The sequence below is a fragment of the Pleurodeles waltl genome, chromosome 8 (genome assembly GCF_031143425.1).
Source record: "Pleurodeles waltl isolate 20211129_DDA chromosome 8, aPleWal1.hap1.20221129, whole genome shotgun sequence".
In the NCBI taxonomy this organism is placed as follows: domain Eukaryota; kingdom Metazoa; phylum Chordata; class Amphibia; order Caudata; family Salamandridae; genus Pleurodeles; species Pleurodeles waltl.
In genome coordinates this window covers 611,881,612-611,905,281 of record NC_090447.1, presented here as the reverse complement: position 1 = coordinate 611,905,281, position 23,670 = coordinate 611,881,612, and the positions used below count along the sequence as shown (strand labels likewise).

Here is a 23,670-nt window from a genome sequence, read left to right as displayed (position 1 = left end):
CGAGGTCGGATAGGAGAGAACAAACTAGATGGATTTGGGATTGAAGAGAGGATAGACTTTGATTCATAATAAGAATGTTTTCCAAATAGATTATGAGCCTGATTCCTCGGGCCCTGAGATGGGCTACCACTGGTTTCATTAGTTTGGTAAAGCACCAAGGGGCGGAAGACAGTCCGGAAGGAAGAGAGGAAAAATTGAAAGTTTGGTTGAACTATTGGAACTGAAGAAACTTTCTGGATTGAGGATGAATGGGAACCGCGAGGTACGCATCTTGAAGGTCTAAATGAACCATCCAATCTCCTTGTAGGAGAGAGTCTCAAAGATGCAGAATACTCTCCATTTTGAAGTGTCTGTAGTCTACAAAGTGATTGAACTGTTTTAGATTGATGACTGGCCGCATCTTTTTGTTCTTTTTCTGAACAAGAAAAACTGAACTGAGAAAACCCGAAGGGTCTGGAGAACAAGGGACAATAGCCTGTTTTTGAAGGAGGGATTGGATTTCTAACAAAATCAAATTTGACATTTCTGTGGAAAAACGTGGAGGACAAGGAAGGGTTAACTGAAAAGGTTCTGAGTAAAGTTCTATAACATAACCCTGGACGGTATTTAGAACCCAGGGATCTCTAGTTATAGTGTGCCATTGTGGAAGAAAAAATCTCAGGTGACCTCCTACAGTAGGAAGGCCAGAAGGGAGACTTACCTGTTTGGGAATTGTATTTGGATGCTCTGTTGCCTCTGCCACAATATCCCCTGCTCCTCTGGGGGTAGAACTGTGGTCTGTACTCTTGATACGAAGATTGGAAGGAGGCACGGGAACCGTGAGTGTAGGATGAATGGCCGGCAAAGCGGTTCCTACCTCTGCCAGCCCTTGAAAAAACCCGACCAGCAAACATTTTGCGTATGGATTGTTCGGCCTTGTCCAAAGATGCAAAGGTGGCCACGTACTTGTTAAGCTCCTTAATGAAGGCGTCTCCAAAAAGCATACCTTCAGCTTTAATGCCAGGGTCGGAAACCGCTAGGTTTACCAACTTTGGATTGAGCTTTAGAAGAAGTCCTTTCCTGCGCTCATGTGTTATTGCCGCATTAGCATTGCCTAGTGAGCATACAGCACGTTGAACCCATAATGAAAGTTCTTTGGGATTCACAGGAATGTGGTCTATTCTGGCCGATTCCGCCAAGTCAAAAATACGTGTCAGTGGACCAATGACATCTAAATGTTTATCCTGACAGGTAGACCATGCCTTGTCCACTCCCTTCCATGGATCTTTACCGAATTTGGTGAAAAAGGTAAGAAGGGAAGGGTCAATAGCGGGGGTTGAAGAAATTTTGGAATGGAGGGAAGGACGAGGACATTCAGAGCGGAGCTTAGCTCTGGTTTTTTATCTAAAGCGGTACGAAGACGTGAGGCAACATATTCACCCACATGTTCAGCAGGAAATCATTCAGTGGAATGAGGGTGATGAATTTCAGAATGATCAAACATAGGGACTCCTTGAGAATCCGAAATGAAGGAAGGTTTGGAGTGAATTGGCGTTGCCGGTTTGGACTTTTTGGGAGGAGGAGGATCCTCCATATCATCATCAGATTTATCAGCCTCCGAGGCTGCATCACCCATGTCGTCATCTGTGTCCATTATTTTTTAAATTAGTATGGGAGAGGAGATGTGTTTGGTCTTTTTATGGCATTTATAAGATGATTTTATAGTAGCATTCCCCTCCTTCAAGGGAGGCCTGTGAGGAACCACGTCCTCTGTCATTTGTGAGGAAGACTCACCAGTCAAGAGCGCCGTATTAGTGGATTTTTTGGGTAAAGGGCGCTTTCTGCTTTCCCCTGCAGATTGGGCCAAAATCGTCTTGGACAAAAGACTAAAGACAGATTTTTCTAAAAATTTTTAGAGTTTGTCCATGGAGGCAGAAACTGCCAATTACACTGAGACCTGCATAAAGTCATTCAAACTGTCTTTGACTAAATCCTCGTCATCATTCTGCATATGAGCCACAGGAGAACTGTCTAATTACATAGTAAACTAAACTGACACAGGGAGCAGGCTGAAACAGTAAGGAAAGGGTTAAATATGGAAGGGAGTCACCCAAAGAGAAACTCCGCCTATGGGCGGAGAAAAGGGAAGGAAAATGGAGCCGGAACCGGCCAGGAGGCTTTGCTCGGAAACGAGCGTGAAGAACGAGGTGAGTTGGGACCCGAAACCGGGATGAAAACATGCTGGTAATGCGTGGAAGCGGAGAGCAGTAGTAGAACGTTTTCCTCAGTCGCCGCTAACATAAAAATGGCGACATGTGAGGAAAAATTGTTAAAATGGACTGTGGAGTGCGAGGGAAGCGCAAGCAAGGCAGGAGAACAGTGCGGCTGCAAGCTGGCTAGGCGAGGACACACGAATGTATAGCGCGATATAAATAGAATGTAAACACAAATAACCTGTAAAAACCAAATGTTATACAATATTAGGAAGCGTGGAAAAGTACTTATCTTGACCGCGAGCAGCAAGAAAAGAGGGCTGTTTGCGGACAAGATAACTACTTGGGGGACATGCTGGCCGTTCATTAGTCACTTACTGAACTACCTTTCTTTTCCCATTGGCTACTGTTCTTTAGCCTTTTGGGTGTTGTAGTTTGACCGAGCTGCTATTGAAAATAAATGAAAAGAGAAAGCATAATAGGAGCCTCCGTCTTTTACCATAAAATTTCACATGATTCCAATTTACAAAATTTCAAACTGAGTTTCTTTAATGTCTAATTGTTTCACGTTTTGTCACATGTCGATCCATTCTCCCACAAACTGTTTGGCATTTCTTTGGATTTGTCTCTAATTCATAATTAGCAACCTGTCTCTAAAATTCCCACACCGCCGGGTGAAACTGACTCCACATAATGCCAATGGTGAATAGCAAACAAACTAAGGTCTGATCATTACCAACAAAAGCACTGTAGAGATCCGATTGCTACACCGCCAAACCTTTATTAATTCTCATTCAAGCGGCAAATGATATGTTTCTCATAAAAATTGCTATGTAGAAGGAAAAAATAGCCTGTCCTTTATACATCAATGTGCTGACTTATTGTACAAAATATGATTTGTCAGATATTGCAAGGAGGTAAAGGCCACAGTGGTTCAGAAGGCAGTGAATGTTTTCCCTGTTGCCATCAACCGTCAATAACTGGCACACATATTTAACAACACTGCTATACGTGACACAAAAACCCGTCATTAGGAGTGCTCAGCAATTGATCTAAATACACGAAATGAATTATACATGGAACTTCTTCAGCTCAAGCAGACCCACTAATCACCTCACTGTTTCGCCCTTGTGTCTCGAGATCAAATTGCCAGTGTTTCATATTGCAGCTAATGTGCAGGCGACGTGCAGGTAAAGGTGTGCTTGTTCAAGTGAGTAGGAGGGAAGGCAGATGTGTCGAACTGTACACAGCTGATACTGCGAAAAGTAACACCGTTAATTAATCCGCCATCAGTCACCACTTAGTAAACAGACATTGACTGCTCAGCCTTTGATTATCAGGTCTTTGGAATACGGGTTAGAATTTACCACACCCAATAAATATCAATATCCTGGGACAAGGTAACTGGTGCAGTTAATATCACGAGTTCGGGGTCTGGCCGAATTAAAGTTTAACATGTGGATCTGGTATATATGTTACAAAAAAATGCATGTTTTGCATTTTACCCTGGGTTTACTTAATACATTTCGCCAGGTTTTTAGCCTGATGAAATATGTAAGGGAAGAACAGCAGGGATGTGATATTTATCACAGAATTCGGAATTCGATCTCCACATCAACACCTGTGTGTGCATGGATTGGAATCTGACACCTAGCGTTAATTGGGGACTGACTTGTCCCTCTAAGATTTGGTTAACTATAGAGATACATTAAAATGGTCAGTCCGGGTGTGGTATTTTTCGGGACTGTAATGGATGTCCAGCAACACCAGTACTATATCATATACTTGAGCAGAGTATTGATTACAGGGTTGGTTCAGTTGCACACCATTAGCAGCCAACCACTGGAAATAAATGCTATTTTAATGCATATTTAAACAAGCACTCTAAAAATGAATAGGCCTGGTGTGATTGTTTTTTCAGTTTTTTTATTGCAAGCATATGCCGGAAAAATATTTAAAAATGAATACATCATGCTGCAGCATAAATGCGTTGCCTGTATATTTGAAACTAAATGTTGCATTAAAAAAACCATTACATGCATTTTTTCTCAATATTGCGAGTGCTTCCGATCAGGAAATGTATTAAGAAGAAGCATAGAAATTGTTTGTAATTTCATGTACATAACAGAAAATATGACTCTTATTGGTGCACATAAAAGTGCTATTGACTTTGATTTACTGTAATCTGAAGAATATGTTAAACAAACACGGATGACTAAAAAAGTAAAGCAAAGGGAAAAAATGAAAAGTAAGGTATTGGCCTACCAGCCCTATTACTAAAGGGGACTTCTCTTTCACCCTATGAATTGTCAGGGTTCACAGTTCAAGCCAGCCTATGCCTGAAGTAGGCTGCCCTGTTGCCCCATGATACTGCTGTGGTGGCTGAAGAAAAATATGAATGACAATTGAACAGATTAATTGTCTGAAAAAGACTAGTTTACAGTCCCAAAACCCTTTCTCGGATGATATTTTTAATTACTGTAGTTTACTATACTGTAAATGTGTTAAGTCTCGCAGCACTGAACCTTTCAAAAAGGACCGGGAACTTAATGTCTTTCAGACATCAAACTGGTGCAGCCTTTCAGTGTGAAGAAAGCCTCCTACAATGGTACTGATTTGGAATGGGCACACAGAGTAAAAATAAGTAAAGTTGATCATAAAAATAAACATAAAAACAATGCAGTTTGGCAGAGATAATAATGTAGACCTATTTAATTCCCATAAATAGTTAATAGATTACCCTTTCTAGGATTACCGTCTAGATTGCACTCAGGTGGGTACAGGGCCCAGGACCTGCTGTTGTCAGTAGCCCACTCATGCTACACCCAAATGTGTGACAGGATTAATGAAAGTCCTCAATACTTATTTGTGGACTGATTTTGCATAAAGTCTGTGAATATTCAATATTTGAGATGTGATAAGCCATTTACTTCCATTAACGCTGCACAGTCCACAATGAGAAAAAACTATTTTCTACCAAATAGACATCCCTTAATGTTGCCCCCAAAATACACCCTCTTTAACTACACATATGTGTTTTTCATGTTTTCACTTAATTTACTTATTTGCTGCCGATCCTTTCTGTGTCTTACCCTTGGACACTGGCATGCTGGCATTTTCACAAAGGGCGGTTGTGTTGGTGACACCAATTTGTTGACCAAGGCGAAAGAACAGAAAGTGAAGTGCGCTGATTGAAGTAAGAGATAGTTTTCGAGCTCCATTTGACTAGTGCAGCAACTACCTTGATAACGACTCACTCTTTGTTTCTTATCATTACACAATCCAATGTCACCATTCACATTTGACAACCAAAATGGGTGGTGCGCCCACAGCTCTTCAAAGAATCACGCCTGTTTAGCAGCAGAGGTGGACAAAACAATATTGTCATAAAGCAAAACACATGAAATCTGTCAGTGGAGAAAATCCATGCAAGCATCAGATTCGCTGCAAGTTTTACAAAACTATCCCCTTCTGATTTTTTTTCGATTGACACCATTTTCTGTACTCTGTGTCACTGTGTTTAGTGAAGATCTGAGATTCGCGAACCACAGGGAGCAGAAGGAAATTGCTAGATCCCAAAGTTTATGACTTTTCTTGAGAAGGTTCTTATCCAAGTGCCACATGAGAAATTCAGCAAATCATGGATGTTTTGCTTCTGCGGAACAAAAATAATTTCGCTCAAGCCTTTTTAGCAAACAACAGCGAAGTAGTCACATTGCTACACAATCTAAACATGCTCCATTGCAGTTCCGTGATCATAAACCAAAGTCACAGTGACCCACAGTGCAAAGTTCAACTGACATGTCCTAGAGCCGAAAGTCCTTGACTTTCTACTTGATTCTCGTAAGCTGGAATAGCCAGACAGCCTAAAATTGTGAATATTTGGACTGACGCTGGGAGCATGACGTCTTCGACAATGTTCCAGCTGACATTACAGGTCTTCACAAAGTACGGTAACACCTTTACAGCCACCAAACTGAGTTCCTTGTTGGTATCATAATCTACCATGTGGTGGCTGTAAGTGGCAGCCTTTATACTGTGCCGGTGAAGAAGCTGTAGTTCTTTCCTATTGGTGACTCCTTCAGAGCAGTGCTTAATTTGCGAAACAAATATAAGTGCAGGATCTCAGGTTTATTAGGAACCCACCGTGGGCAGTGACGGATTCTCAGGTTGCAAAATACAAACACTGCCAATACTTGATTCTGCCTCATACATCTTCCTTCCACTAGTTCACACTTTCTGCCAATTTATAGGTTCTTTTTTTATCTGTTTCTCCCTTTTACACTGTTTTCGTATCGTTCTCCTCCTCCTTAATCCCCCATCCCTGTATGTGTCTTTGCTGTGATGGTTTCACTAAAATTCTCAAAAGGGCAAACTAGTCCTGATCCCCAGAAATGAGTGACGGAGCCCATGATCTGCAACCACTCGCACAAATTAAGCACTTTTTTTGGAATGACCCACAATTGAACAGCATCAGTTTGTCTATTTTGTGTTGCTCCCTGTGCTCTGCTGCCTACCTGCTATGACAATAAAGTAATAATATAATTCTATTTTTTATTTATACTTGGAATATGGCCTTTTCTCCCTGTTGTCATGATATATTACACTCTCTCTGTGTTAACTTTAGTTCTGACCCAGGACACATTCTCTCCCTTAGTGGTGTGATGCTGTAGCCATCTATCTTTGTGGAACATCGAACTTCCTAAGAGTTTATTTTCTTATAAAAATAAGAAATGTTCTATGTAATCCACCTCAGTGACCCATTCGAAAGAAGAACCAAGAGGGTTCATAGTCCTTGGTATGAGCTCTCACTTAATGCCCTTATTGTATTTGATACCTTTCCCAGTGCACATGTATTCCAGCACATCAGCACAGGTATAACTTAACTCTTCTCTGCGTAACTTTCTTTGCAGTGATATCTTGACAGATTCACCATTTATGTGTAAATGGAATGTATGGCCAGGATCTGGAAATCGCCCCTCCACGAATCAGAAGAATTGAGAATTGGCTTGAATTCTGGAGAGCATTAAAAACCTGGCTTTTCTATCCCTATAGCCAACAGACACGGGTGACTGTATAAGATGGAAAGCAGGCATGTGTGATTGTGTATATTCTCACACTCTTCACAAAACTTGACAAAACTACACACATTTGCTGTTCCATGTTAGAAGCATGTCTATGAAACTCAGGTACCACCCTTATAGGTCAACAGATATCCAACATGCCTTCAGATATACACTCCAAAAGGGCACACTGGAACCTGATGCAAACTACAGCATTTCGTGACCTTGTATGAGGTATGAAGCATAATGCAAATTATGCAAACAATACGATCCAGTTAAAAAAAGAAATATTTGGGGTTTGCCTCTATTTATGTAACACTGATATAATTAGCTGCTCAGTTGTCTGTGCATTGACAACCACTTCACTTATCAACCTACATAGATTGTTTTCCATCAATCTTTTTGTCTAAGCTGTGTAAGCATGAGGGAATATGGTGAAATACATCTTACCACCGCTAGATCACGGGTGGCCAGTGTAGATCCAGGTGGGAAACAACCAGATATTTGAATGGTTCTCATTTACAGACATTGGATGTTAAAGATCACTCATGGATTGCCGTCACATCTAGTATGATCTACTCCAACCTTATGGCCTGCAATCGATCTCCCTGTACTAGATGGTGTAAAGATACAGTGTGTCATGCCCTTGAATATGTTGTTAATGAATTAAAATGTCAGGATGACTGTTTCAATGCATACAGTTGGAAAGACAACACCAACTATTTCCTTATCAGTTGACTGGGAGGCAAATGGACATGCTTCTATGTCTACCAGGGGATGCAATATGTGTTGCTTGTTATATTGAAGATGATATAAAAATATTGACCAATAGAGGCTTGATGACCCCCCTAAAATTGAGTTCAGTTTGCAAAATGTCAACAGTTTTTGAAAGGGACGTGTGACAAGTCTTTGGAGTAACCTTCTTCTTCTGATACAATTTAAGGCCTGAAAGCTGAAAAATCATAAAGCTTTAGGAAAAAATCACATACTTAGAATACAGTTTACTAACCAATTATCTTTGTAGAAAAGTGGATTATTATTTGGGTTGGACATGTGTTCACATCAAAAGATAAAACCATCACCCACTGGATGTCACTTAAGTTAAATAAGATAAACTTGTGCTCAATCCTGGTAATGTGACACAAAGCAGTCAGATTTAAATCAAAGGCAAAGTATTTAAGCAGTGTATATAAAGAAGAAATAGTCACAGAAAACAATGAAATTCCACGACCAATTATAAATAACAAATAAAATGTTATTAGTAAAATAAGACTAAAATGACAAAAATCCAATAAATGGAACAGGAGATATACATTTTGTGAAGATTTAAGTGAAAATAGCACCACAAAACACAGAGAGTTAATGATAATCTATGGAAGTGATAGACCAGGACCTAACCATGATCTGAGGCTATCTGCCATGGAGCCCTGGCCATATATAACAATTGGTTTGATCCCACTGAAAGGCTGGAAGTCAAAAGGTTTGTAAAGAGTGTCAAAGTCCTAATCCAAAAAGGGACTTTGTAATTTTAAAAAAAATTGTCTCCCCTTGGGACAAACCTAAAATTAGACCTGCCGCTGTGGGAATGCTAGTTGACAGCTGCCACCACTTGGTGCCACTACCACTTTCCAAACATTTTCCTGGTGCACAAGCAACCATATGAGTACATGTCTAAGCCCCCCAAGACCTCAGGGAGGGGCAACTAGAGACTCCTGTGGTGCCAACGAGAGACCATCAGCAGCGTCCAGTTCAAGTTCGAGTTTGTTTCTGGTCGGTTTGGCTGGGAACTGTAAGGAAAACCTCTCTTGCGACTTTCTGTGTCTCTGTAGCCATACAGTCTTCAGAGCTCCTCACAGGTCACAAACAGCATGTCGAGCCCTGTTCTTCAGCAGGTCCAGAAAGTGTTCTAAGTATTCTGAGGAAGTCTATGCGAGGGTCAGCTTCCTAAGACTCCTGGGCAAGACCTAACCAATGGGATGAATGCTCCGGGGAACAACATGGCAGACATTTTCAAGTGTTCCTGTTTTCTTAGCTACAAACAATCCCCCAGTGCCCCTCACCCTGAAAATACAAGATGAGGAAACCCTTCTCCACTTGTGCAGAGCCTATGTGCCCACCTAAAGATGCAGACAGGATAATTGCACATGTTAAACCTGACAGCCTTAGGGTGGTCATCCCCCAACTTTTTGCCTACCTCCCTCCACTTTTCTGACACTGTTTTTGCTGGTTTTAGGACTCTACACACTTTACCACTGCTAACCAGTGCTAAAGTACATATGCTCTCTCCCTTAAACATGGTAACATTGGTTCATCCCCAAATGGCATATTTGATTTACTTACAACTCCCCGATAAAGTGCACTACATGCACCCAGGGCCTGTAAATTAAATACTACTAGTGGGCCTGCAGCACTGATTGTGCCACACACATAACTAGCCCATTAACCATGTCTCAGTCTTGCCATTGCAAGGCCTGTGTGTACAGTTTTACTGCCACTTCGACTTGGCATTCAAAAGTACTTGCCAAGCCTTAAACTCCCCTTTTTCTACATATAATTCACCCCTAAGGGAGGCCCTGGTAATCCATAGGGCAAGGTGCTATGTAGGTAAGGGGTGGAACACGTACATATGTGTTTTATACGTCCTGGTAGCGGAAAACTCCTAAATTCGTTCTCCACTACTGTGAGACCTGATCCCTTCATAGACTAGCACTAGGACTGCCCGCATCTACTTTTTGAGTGGTAGATTCTGATCTGAAAGGGGTAACCAGGTCACATTTAGTATGGCCAGAATGGTAATAGGAAATCCTGCTTATTGGTGAGGTTGGATTTAATATTACTATTTTAGAAATGCCACTTTTAGAAACTGAGCATTTCTCTGCACTTAAAACCATCTGTGCCTTACAGCCTGTCCCCAATCAACGTCTGACCTGTGCTGGTTGACAGCTCCCTTGTGCATTTCACCCAGACAAACACAGGGCACTCAATCACATCTGCATTCATCTGCATACTGAATGGGTCTTCCTGAACTGGAAGGGTGTAGGGCCTGACACTTACATTTCAAAGGCCAATGGCCTGCCCTCATACAATAGACTGATAACCCTCTACTGGGACCCTGGCAGACAGGACTGGGCTGAAAGGGGAACTTGTGCACTTCAAAACCACTCTTTGATGTTCCCCCCCACTTCAAAGGCATTTTTGGGTATATAAACTTGGTCTCTGACCCCACCAACTCTGACACTTCTAGACCTACACCTGCACCCTGTCAAGGGAGCTGCCTGGCTGCCTAAATGACTCATCTGGACTGCTTTGCTAAGAAGGACTGCTGCCCTGCTGTTGCCCTGCTGCCCTGCTGGTCTCTGACTTTGCTGGAAGGACTCTGCCTTCCCCCAAAAGTGCTCTCCAAGGGCTTGGATTGAGCTTGCCTCCTATTTCTGGAGTCTCAGGGCCAAAAAAGATTTGACCTCTTCCGAGAAATTCCTTGTGCATCGCAAATCGATGCAACACCTGCCGAAATTGACGCAAAGCCTGCATTGCAACTGAGAAATCGCCGCACAGCTGACTGGAAATTCTACGCAGCGCCTAACTAGGGACAGAAAAAATTGATGCATCACCTACAGGAGCGATGCAGTGCCTGTGCCTTCGTCAAGCGTGTCAAGAATTTTCACGCATCGTCCCTGGGCATCAAAATATCCCCGGATCACAGTGAGGAACCAAGACTGCACGCCGAAAAACGACACAAGCCCCTCGCAGCGTGGAAAGAAGCGACGCATCATCTGTGCTGCATCAGAAAATCCAATGCAACAACTTATTTTTCCACGCACTCCTCCTCTGTGGTCTCCCTGCATCGTTATTTTTGTCGCATACCATGTACTGTGTGTAACAAACAACTGTTTATTTCTAAGGATTGAGATTCTTTTAAACCTTTTAAAAGTGATGTTTCAACTTGTGCTTATTGGATCTTTGTCGTTTTTACCTTATTTTATTCAGATACATTTTATTTATTTTTCTAAACTTGTGTGGGGTATTTGTGTGGTGTTTTCACTGTATTACTGTATGATTTATCGCACAAATACTTTGCACATTGCCTTCTAAGTTAAGCCTGACTGCTCAGTGCCAAGCCACCAGAGGGTGGACACCGGATAATCTGGCTTGTGTGTGATTTACCCTGACTAGGATTATGGTCCCTACTTGGACAAAGGTGTATACTTTTGCCAACTAGAAACCACATTTTTCTAACACATTCCGATCCTCTGAGGTCACTTAAAACCAGTTTTGGGTATAGCTTTCCTCCCACTGGATTTTGTGCCAGCCTGCCTGGGGGGTTGTTTCAGGATTCACCTAACATTTATCTGTGACAAGGAAGGCCTATTTGAAGTGAAATAAATTCCTGGGCCCTCCCGAAACTGGTCTTGCCAGTGGACTAAAACAACTCCTCACTCCCAGGCCATTTTCTCTGGACATCCAAACTTCACAACTCCCTTTCTCCAGCCTGCATTACCAAGTGAGGGTCACCTTAAGGCATGCAGGTTTCCATTTATTGCTTTATCATCATTTATCCAAAAGGGAACTGACATCCTTTATCAGGTAACATAACATATCATAATAGAAATGTGTGCAAACTGAGCTGCAAAATAAGTGAATTGTAATTCACTAGTCTACTAGAGAATAACCAACTGCAGAGACTTTTCCCGACTAGCAGAAGCACATTGACTGCAATTTTAGGCAATAAAGAGACTTGCAAAGAGATTCAATAAGATGTAAGAATGTCTCTAGCCAAACAAAGGTGGATTATTACTAAAATAGACTGATTTGAAGAGGCCCCAACATGACAATTGGTGGCCTACCAAACAGGACACCCCCATACGACTAATACCCTGTGAATGGCAAAGATCAAAGAAATCCTTGAGGAAGCCCCAGGCCTGCTGGCTAAAGGAGGCGAAACACGTGTTGGCCGAGCAACAAAGATCGGAAGTGAGTTTATAGATACAGAACAGAGAACTATAAGTAGTTGTACCTTCTCTGTACATTCACTTAACAGGGCTGTCACCTCAAGAATAAAGTGAGCAATGAAAACAAGCAATTCGGAAAAAATCTACACATATTACATAGTACTATATATTGTACACTTGTACATAATTGCTTATGAAGATGTTTTGAATATGTGTGGTGTGTGTGTGTCTCTGTGTCTTCGTGCACGCACATTAAAATAGACACAAGCTAGCGATGGAAGCTATCTCTATTTTACGCCGAAAAAAGAACAAAAGTAGAAGTGCCTTATTTTGCAGAGCTTGGCATGCAAAGTTGTCAAATAAATAAATTAGAAAGACAATGTCTTCATAGCCAATTTCTGTCTTTGTTGCACATTTAATATGCCATGTCTGAGTATACAAAGAGAGAGATACATAGAGTCAACAAAGGGGAAGGACACCGAGATAAAGCATGGTAAAAGATACAAATGAACGGAAAGAAAAATGTGAATAGAGAAATGACAATACAGACCTTAAGTATTTAAAAGAGTGGACGTTTGATAGCCACTATAGGAAGATAGCCAGATGAAAGAATTATAGTAAAGAGGGGATCTTAAAGCAAAAAGGGAGAACAATAAAGGGATAGAAAGAAAGAGCCCTACAGAAAAAGATAGACAGATAGATAGATAGACATATAGATAGCATCAGACGCATAAAGACAGGTCTTGATGTAAAATGCCAAGACCACTATCAAGTCGGAGATTTCTTGTATCACATCAGAAAACATCCCTCTTTCATTTCACAATTACGATTTTCACTGCTAGACCTTTCTGTGTTCAAAGAGGCCACAGAGCAATATTCAAGGGTATTGCGTTCCATCTGCGCTGCTGCTTCATGACTTTCATTTCATTCTGATAAGACAATAAATCATCCCTTTCCAGATCGCCGATTATAGGACCCTGGGGCCTTCTCTTGCCGAGTCCAAGAAAGAAAAAAATAACGGATTCTGGTGTCGAATCGAAATAGCTGCTCGTGAGAAGAAGTTAATGTGATAGGGAAAATCTACAATCCATCCTTTGCTGTGCTCTTTAGTTACAATGCTGCATTTCTCGCCGGATTGCAAGACACAAACCGATGTGCTTGGCGTTGCAACTTGAGCCATGATTGGCCCTATTTTTGAGAGCTATAAACTAGGGACGGATGAAATTCCCGTTTTCCCATATGCGGGAACTGAATTCGAAACTGCAGGCACTTTTTGCCATCTTTGCCTCCAGAGGAATGGGAAAACGGACGTTCGAAGTTGAAACGTCATCTAAGCAAGAATTCCTCATTCTAGGCACTCTGAAATGTAAGGGGGTTGTGTAGTGCTGCCCCTGCACTGCCAGGGACCAGCCATCACAACTAACAATAATTACATTACATTAGGTTGGTTGCAATGGCCGGCTCTTGACAGTGCTCTTCAAAGGAACTTTCCCTGCAGGGGCGAATGAGTGTGGCACCTGATTGCAGAATGTCCCTTCTGGCCAATGCTGCACACAGCCTGCCCTGCTGGAGAAGTTACTGTAAGAAAGTACCATCCTTCTTGGCATGTTACCCCCAGTTTCTACCTGTTTGTCAGTGTGTTTTTACTGTCTCACTGGGATCCCGCTAGTTAGGACCCAAGTGCTCATAGTTTGTGGCCTATATGCCAGTACATTTTACTGTGTTGTCAGTATGCTTGACTGTGTCACTGGAGTCCTGCTAACCAGAACTCCAGTGTTAATGCTCTCTCTGTTTCAAAATTTGTCACTATGGTCTAGTAACTCCATATTCCACTCCAGATTGTCACACTAGACCCCCCCCCCCCCCCTTATAAATCCCTACTATATGGTACTTAGGTACCCAGGGCATTAGGGTTCCAGGAGATCTGTATGGGCTGCAGCATTTCTTTTGCCTCCCATAAGGAGCTCATACAAATACTCCTTCAGGACTGCCATTGCAGCCTGAGTGAAATAGTGTAAGCACTATTTCACAGCCATTTTCACTGTACCAGGTAACTTATAAGTCACCTATAAGTCTAACCTTCAGTTTCTGAAGGCTGGGTGCAAAGTTACTGTGTGTGATGGCACCCTTGCACTAGCAGAGGTGCCCCCACATTGTCAAGGACCAATTTCCCGGACTTCGTGAGTGCGGGGACACCATTAGAAGCGTGCACTAGATATATGTCAATACACATATGTAGCTTAACAATGATAACTCTGAATATGGCCATATGAGGTGTCTAAGATTGAGAAATTGTACCTCCAATCCGATTCCGGTACTGGGGGACCAATTCCATCCACCCTGGTGGCACCATCATGAACCCCAGTACTGCCAAACCAGCTCTCTGAGGTTTCCACTGCAGCCCCAGCTGCTGCCACCTCACAGACAGGTTTCTACCCTCCTGGGGATTGAGCAGCTCAATCCCAGGAAGGCAGACCAATGCATTTCATTTATGAGAGGGGTGTTACACCCTCTCCCATTGGAAATAGGTTTACAGGCATGGGAGGGGTATCTTCCCAGAGCCTCTGGAAATGCTTTGAAGGGCACAAACAGTGCCCTCCTTGCATAATCCAGTCTACACAGGTTCAGGGACCCACCAGTCCCTGCTCTGGCACGAAACTGGGCAAAGGAAAGGAGAGTGACCGCTCCCCTGTCCATCTCCACCCCAGGGGGTGGTGCCCAGAGCTCCTCCAGAGTGGCCCTGGGTTCTACCATCTTGTTTTCAGGATGGTCAGGGAACTCTGGGAGCATCTGAGTGGCCAGTACCAGCAGGTGAATTCAGAGACCCCTCCTGATCGGTGCTTACCTGGTTAGGTGACCAATCCCCCTCTCAGAACTATTAAGGGACTCTCCTCTGGGTGTTTCCTCAGATTCAGTTTTGCAAGATTCCAGGAGAACTCCTCTGCAACCTCTGCTTCACCTTCTACCATCGGATTAACCTCAGAACTGCTTCAGGAACTCTACAACTGCAACAAAGTATCCAATAAGGCTATGCAACTTTGTAACTTCAGCTCCTGCCAGCAACTACAGTTTCCAGGTAGTGCACACTCTGAGCACTGCCTGTCTTCATCCTGCACTAGAAGGACCAACGGAATCTCCTGTGGAATAACAGAGTCACTTCCCTGCTTCAGCAGGCACCTCTCTACAGCAACAGCCAGTACTCTGAGACTCATCTCCTGGCGGCGAGCGTAATCCCTGGAGCACAGGTGGTAGACCGAAGTGATCCTGACTGTCCAAAGGTCCAGCTGTTCAAATTTGGTGGAGGTAAGGGCTTGCCTCCCCGAGCCAGACAGTACCCCTGTGCACTGCATGTTTTGCAGCTCCTAGGGCTTCTGTGTGCTTCTTCCAGAAATCCTTCATGCACAGCGTAGCTCAGGTCCCCTGCGACGCTCAGTTCCCTGAGTTGTTCTCCAGTGGCATGGGATCCCTTTGTGTAGTGCTACGATGACTGCGTTCCACAACTCCTTTGTCCCTGTGTCCTGGGACTCCTGTGGGTGTTGCCTGGTCTTCTGAGGGCTCTCTAAAGTGCTGAGAGCCCCCTCTGTCTCCTCAGTCTGAGTTGATACACCCAGGTCACTCCTGGGCCCAGGTAGTGCTTTTTTCCGCAAACCGTGACATTTGCATGAGCCAAGTCTTGTTGGTGGAATCCAACAACAAAAACAACTCTACATCCAACAACTCGACGTGGGACATCTCTTGCACCAAGCAGAAACCCGCAGCTGTTTTCTTTGGTGCATTCCTGACTTTTCTTCCAACCGGAGAATCCACTTTTGCACCTTCACCCGGGTTAGCAGGGGCTCCTGTTCTTCCTGGACTCTTCATCTGTTCCTGGACTTGGTCTCCTCTCTCCTCAGGTCTTCAGGCCCAGAAATCCATTGTTGGTGTCTTGCAGTCTTGCTGGGTTTTTGCATAATCCTTTATCACGACTCCTAGTGTGTTCTGAGGAAACTTGCTGTACTTTACTCCTGTTTTCCTGGGGTCTGCGTGTGGGGTACTTTACTTACCTTTGGTGTTTTCTTACACTCCCAGCGCCCTTCTCTACACTACTGTTGCCTAGGTGGGGAACCGACTTTCGAATTCCACTATTTTAGTATATGGTTTGTATTGCCCCTAGTCCCATTCTAACCTATGGTGATTTTCACTATTTTGTGACAGTGTACTTACCTGATTTTGGGTACTAGTGTATATTTGATGTGTTTTACTTACCACTTAAGGGAGTCTAGCCTCTAAGGTATTTTTGGCCCTATGTCACTAAAATAAAGTACCTTTGTTTTTGGCAACACTGAGTATTGTCTTTCATGTGTCTGAGTACTGTGCGACTACAGTGGTGTTGCAAAAGCTTTGCATGTCTCCTAGTTCAGCCTTGGCTGCTCTGCCTACAGCTGCCTCTAGACAGCCTGACTTCTAGACACTGACTACATTTCACTAATAAGGGATAACTGGACCTGGTATAAGGTGTAACTACCTTAGGTACCCACTACAAACCAGGCCAGCCTCCTACAGTTACTTTGAGGTGCATTGTGAGGGACTGAGGAATCAATTTACCTGAAAATAGTTCACATCCAGATAAATACATTGCCCATCCCCTCACATTCCTTCACAAAATAACTATGCTTTTTTTTTTATTTTTTTTTATTCATAGGTCCACACAGTTGGCATTGGTGCAGTTGCTCATCTTTGGCCATTGTGGCACCAGGCCATCAGGATGGTCCTCCGCTACGGTAATACTATTGATCCTTGCAGATAAAACATCACACTGGAGCAACAGCAGAACAAGTCCCTTTGGTCACGCTGAAGGGATGCTATCTTGCATACTTCCCTTAAGGTTATCAATAATCTCATGCAATTTGCCACATTAACCACACAGAAAGACTATGTGACACTTGACAGCTGAGGTCGATGCTGGTTATGCTTCTGGTGCAAGTTGTTTTTTATGTGTGCCCCACAGTCCATGAACAAGGCTGACCTTTTCCTTCTGAACAGTCCCTTCTTTTGCAGTGCTATGCACTCTTCTGCCCTATCTGAGCAGAAAGATAGGCAGGCTTCAAGGCACTAGTCAAAAAATCAGCTTCTTCAGCAAGTTGCACAAGTTCAGCAACTGTTACTTAACCCCTGGAAGACTGGCTGTCATGCACACATCAGCACTGGATGGCAGCAGTTCTTCAGGTGTTCTTACGGAGACCACTCTTTCTTGGTCAAGAATAATTTGGAACTGAAATAAAGTTTGATGGTTTCGGCCCCACTTTCATCTGCTGTTTTCAGATAGGGGATGTTGATCCAATGTCTAAAGTAGAGGATCCGGTACGCAATGCAGACACAGACTTTTTGTAGGGTGATGGTTCTCACAGAAGATAGAGATAATGTTGGCTCTAAGCCAAAGTAACCAAAATATCGGCACTATGAAGAGTTAAGAGCTACACCTTTCTGGAAGATTTACATCATCTTTCTTGAAGCAGCAATCAGGGAAAGAGAAAAAGGCAGGTCTGCCTCAAAACTTCCAGAGGCTGAACAGAACCTGTTAACACATCCTCTCCCTTACCATCAACCAAATAACAGCACTCAGTAAGGAGTGAACAGCAATCCACTGTTAAAAGGTCCCTAAATAACTTTTAAGGATAACCCTATCTCCACCCTACCACCCAAGTGTCTGGGACACCTGCCTTCAGCTGTAGGAATGCAGGGAATACATTTCCACTGTCTAAAGAAGCATTATTCCATTCTTCATCTTGCACAGTGCAAAACCATGAATCCGGACTAAAAAAATGCTTTTTAGCCCTGGGGCATCCCTCTGGGATTGCAGCACAAGAGCTAAGGGGTCAGGGTGTTCGTACCCAGTCCCTTTTGCATTTTTATTATTTTTTTCCTGGGCGAGTGCCAAGATCGCTGACAACACTTCAGTGGCTTTGTATTTGAGGTGTTGTCAGCCAATGAGATCTCAGCACGAGATCGTGATGGGTTGCGAATCCTCCGCATCCATAGACATACAAATGTGGATTTTGTTCAATTTCTCCAAAACTACTGAACCGATTTACACCAAAACAAACCTTTTGGACCAGGACTTACTTTCTGCCAAATTTGGTGTAATTCCATCCAGTAGTTTCGACGCTATCGCTGTTCAATTTTTCCCATTGAAAAACGAATGGGGAAAAAGTGTTTTGGGCCTCCCCTCCCTTTTTCTCAGTCCCCCCACAGGACGGATTACCCGAAACTTTCCAGAAAGCAGCTCAAGTAAGCGTCGTACTTTCTAGGAACATTTTGTGAACTATTACTACCAAGTGGCGGCCACCACTAGATTTTATATTTATATATATTTTTCTGCATGAAGGGGTTTGAATTAGTACATTTACACATTTACTTAACTGACAAACAACACATACTTAAATGTTTGTAGGGTTTTCATATGCTAAATAGTCCAGTTCAATAGAACTGTACATTCACATTAAAATATTTGCATAGCAGTAGATGCACGTCCGTAGATCCGCAGCTATTTAAGCCTCCTAGTTGTCAAAATGCACAGATTGTTGCTTGTCAGTCATAAGTGCAACAAGGCAAGGCACTCAAAAGAAGATCTGATTTCTTATTTTTCTGTTTTTAATAACAAATACAAGCACAGATTCTTTTTTTGCTGTGTGTCTTTAACTGTAGAAATTAGTATAAACAAAAACTGTGCGCTTCGGTCATGAGTAATTAATATCCTTCGACTGAAATGTTGTTCCACCTGGACTGTTCAGCTGATTTTACACAAAGCTGTTTTACCTAACAGTGAGTAAGGTTGCCAGCTTCCAAATGCTGTTTTACTGTTCAGATCATTTCTGCAGGAATGCTTCAATTGAGCCGCTGGGTAGAAACATACTTAACATCAGAAAATATCTGTGTAAGCCTCTTGCCATCCAAAAATTGAATATTGCCGACGGCCAGAGCGCTCTGGAGCCTTTGCACTTCCATAGTTTCTGTTGTTGTACAAAGCACACATAATGTTATTTCCTGCAGGACACATGCTTTGGCACCGCACCCAGGATGCCACTTTAGTTATTATTACAATCAGTGGCTCGGATGCAACATAAAAGCTATTAGTATTGACCCAGCAGTTAGTGTGAACGTTACCCCAAAAGTAACCCAGCAGCATCAATAGGGTGTGTTTTGAGAACAGTTTCATAATATCCCATCACAGGCACGAGTCGATAAATTATTAAAGACATTGTCCCTCTTTATTGAGCTGCATAATTGAATATCCTGCATATTTTATTATTATGTTGCAAATCAAAGAAAAACATGTTTAAGGAAGTTGCGATGTTTAAACCTTAAAATAATAATACATTATGTGCGGATTTTGCTCAATCAGGTTTTTTACCTTCATGGCAATTAGTAAGCGCGAGTTTAATTGATTTTTCCAGTAGCGCCGAAATAACTAAACAGAATGTACTGTTACTTTTCCACCAGTTTCCCTTTCAAGAATATGGCGCTCTTTTTAAAGTTGCATGTTCTCTTACGTTAAAGGTGTTTTTGGACACAAGTAATGTTCAAACTCAAACTTCGAATGCTACAACGCATGCTCCAATGTTCACACTTGTTAAACAAGCATTTACAATGCATCGGGGCTCGCGTTTGCTCATGTTAGAGCTGATCGCGTTGTAAACTCCTAACCCGACTTTTCACCTATCGGGCAAAAGTGCATTTATGTACATAACCCGAAAAAGTTAAATCAAGAATGTAAAGCGCTCGACTTCTGCCAAGCGAGATCGGGCTCGTAAATTAAAGAAAAAAAAGTCCACGAGCCCGATGGAAAACAGCGAGCCTCGCATGTTTTCTGTACTTGGTCGCTGCGCTGGAGGAGGGCTAGCCACCGGAAAAGGCATGCCATATGCCTGCCTTGGACTAATGAAAGCAAGCAGATTTTATTAGGGAAGCCCACCAACCAATAAAAAACACTGATGTGAAGTTGACAGGGCTCCGAGCCCTTTTATAAATACAAAAGAGTCTCTCTGCGAAACGCATGCTCAAGCGCATGCAACGCAGGCTCCACCCTAATAAAAAATGGGAATGATTTCCCAGAATAGTATTTCTATTTTTCTTGGTCCTGACATTTCCGGAGTCCAGTTCTGTTTCTCCTCAAAAAACTGGTAAGGAGGCACACATTTCTGCAATGCATCTGGGCAAATTTTGTACTGGTATACCAGGCACTGTGCCCCCCACCCCCTTTTGATTGGCTCCCTGTATGTTCTTTATTTGTTTCCCTGTTATACATGATCATGACTCATGCTTCTGCAACGATTTCACTACCTCCTAGCTGTTATACATTACATACATTGGGTAAATGTACTAAGGGCTTATTTATGACACAGGTTGCCTTGCGTGTGCACCACACAACGGGGTTACATGCACAAGGCAAACTTTAAATGCGATTTATGAAGCCATGCAAAGCCACTTTGCATGGCTCTCAGTGACTCTATAAAACTGGAGTAAGGCAAGCAGCGCAGATTGCTGCATTCCCTTTCTCCGTCCTAGGAAAGCATTTGTCGGTGTTGCATGTTTGTTCTTATGCAGCTACCATGGAATTTGATGCATTCCCAGACTCACCAGAACTGGTATGCGCCAAAACTCTACACCTTTCAGGGGAGACGTAACGTATAGAAATAACTTTATTTCTCCTAGTTACTTCCTTGTTAATGGGGCACAGCTTACCAACCTCGGAAGAATGAGAGACTGAGCCTGCCTTGCTGGGACTCGTGAGCTTCAACTCTCTTCAATTCTCAGTGACAAGCATGCTGCTCATTGATCTGTCCCACTGGATTGTTTTCTTCTGTGCTGCTTAAACTGGAACATGATGCATTTCTTTAATAAACGTTAAAAATATTTATATTAGACCCTTGATGATGAAGCATTTGTTGGTACAACAAATACAAGAGTAAAGAAATTATGATGAACAGATATCACTAATAAACTAGATACTCTGGGCTTTTTAAACATGAGGTACACCAGATTTGGGTAGAAATTCAAGTTTAGTCCCTAATTGCCCATACCTCTAATGCCTAAAAAACATTTTTGTTAAATATAACCCTTCTTCCCACCCTTGCATCTGGTGAAACAATGTTAACACTCCCTGATTCACCTGGGGAGTGCCACATAAATAGTGAGAAACCCAAACCTGGTTTCTAAGACTCATTGCATCCTTTACCAAAGACCATCCACTTTGTAAGACACAGGACAATTTATTTTTGCTGGTGCTTGTTGCAAAGTACTGGTGGAATACCATTACATTGTGTAGTTGTGATTGGTGAGCAAACCAGACACACGCTCCTTCTGTCCTGTCCAGAGCTCCACTACATACCCCATTATGTAAATAGAGCCAGGCGGGGGAGACACAGGTGAGCTCAGCTTTTTTGCGTACCTCTGCTCTCCTGTATAGATCAGAGTGTGGCACACGTGTAACTAGGAGTTTGAAGGCTCCCTAGACAATCTGTAACTCAATGGCTCCTCCCAGTAAAAAACACTAGGCACACATACAGCCTGCTCTTAGTAGGGGAATAGTGCTTCCATCCCACGGAAGCTCGCTGTGTGCACGTTTTCTAATTCATTTCTGGACTGGTATATAATTAGTGAGCCCTGAGAAAAACTCTAATTTGCTAAAGGGATACATAACTGAAATTGAAGGTTCTTGATTGGTGGAAGGCACCAGTAGAGAATGTTCACTGGTACACAATGTATTACAGAAGGAACGTCTTGGCCTCCTCTGCAATAGCAAAGTGCCCGGGGAATGCAAAAATCCTTCCAGGCTGAGAATGGTCAGAGCAGATGTGCATGGTCAGACATGTGAATCCACTATTTCAAACAGGGAACCAAGGCAAACTCTTCTCAATTGCGGACTCTTATGTTAGAACAGTTCTTCTGAAGGAAGAAGTCTAAAAACTACTTCTGATGTTCCAGCATACTCATGCAATCCCAAAATGAATGCAAAGCAATCTGTGACGGATTGAGACTGTATAATTTAATTAACTGAACCAACTCCACAGATGTGTGGCACGCCTTTCTCTAAAATGTAATGCTGGTTATAGATGCCCACATGAATACAAGAGTTATACCTATCCGAATGCATCTCAAGGAACCTCTAAAGCAATGTGAATGTATGGTAAAAAAAACACTGTAGCTGAATGGAGATCCAGTGCTCAGCTCAAAGCCATCAAAGTGAAATGTAATAGCATTGTCATTTCAAGTGCTGACGACATATTACGTGAAACCCACTATATTGAACAATAGTCCATACTCCTTACCAAACCATTAATGTATTGCTGTCTATAACCATGACTTTTAAATGTAGATGTCAAACACCTACACCAAGGCCTTATTCTGAGGTCTTTGATTGTGCATGAGCATAAGTAATCAGTGGCATAATGAAAATTAAGCGTGCCCCCCTGCGAGGTACATAGAGCCGCCCCCCCAGCGCAATTAGGACCACTCAGGTTGTGCTACTGTGCTGAGAGTGCCCCCTGGAGCTCGGGGTCCTCCCTCACAGCATGTGTTGCAGGGGCCCATGTTACGCTACTGTCAGTAATTCTAGGGGACAGGAGAATGCAAATTTACCAGATATTACAGGTTGACCTTAGGATTCCTGTTAGACCTGGCATCCTTGGTGTGGTTTCCACTGACTTTTTGCCTTCAGACATCCTGTTTTGCTGACCTCATTTTTGCTGGCTTTAGGACGCTGGGCACTTTACTGCTGCTAATCAGTGATAAAGTGCATTTGCTCTCCTGCTTAAAACATGGTAACATTGGCTTATCCACAATTGGCATATTTAATTTACTTATAAGTCCCTAGAACAGTGTTGTGCCCAGGGCCTGCAAATTAAATGCTACTCATGGGCATGCAGCACAGATTGTGCCAGCCACTTCCATAGCACTTTGAACATCTCAGGCCTGCCATTGCAGAGCCTGTGTATGTAGTTTTAAACTGCCATGTTTAGAGGAGTTTAATAGATTTATAAAGCGCATGGCTACCGGAAGTCCTCCCAGCACTGAAAGAGGACGAGGGCATCACAGTGAACATTTATGCTGGGAAGAGTAGAGCCTTCAATTTACTTCGAAAAGAACATTCAGAATTGTCCATTCAAAGTGACAGGGGGAGGGAATTCCATAAATTCGCTGTTTTGAATGTGAAGGACCTACCTCCCCATCTTGTTTTTTAACACGGCAGATGTCAACTAGACCAGCAGATGAGGATCTAAGGGCTCTCTGGGGAGTGTAGGGTGTGATCATACACTTGATATAAGAAGGTCCCCTATTATGAAGAGCTCGATTTACCACACACAGAGCTTTAAAAGTAATCCTTTGCTGGATAGGAAGCCAATGGAGGGAGGCTAATGCTGGTTTGGCCGATGCAGTTCTGGGGATGGCCATGAGTAAGCAAGCTGCTGCATTCTGCACTATCTGCAG

The 23,670-nt window shown here is 42.8% G+C and overlaps 1 protein-coding gene across 1 annotated transcript in view; it reads left to right on the top strand.

Annotated features, from left to right (window-relative positions):
- Nucleotides 1-23,670, top strand: part of LOC138249543 (uncharacterized) — a 75,704-nt gene that overhangs the window by 20,730 nt on the left and 31,304 nt on the right. The window contains exon 2 of the mRNA XM_069203493.1: nucleotides 2,041-2,186. Coding sequence (XP_069059594.1) covers nucleotides 2,041-2,186 — 146 coding nt within the window. The remainder of the gene's footprint in view (nucleotides 1-2,040; nucleotides 2,187-23,670) is intronic.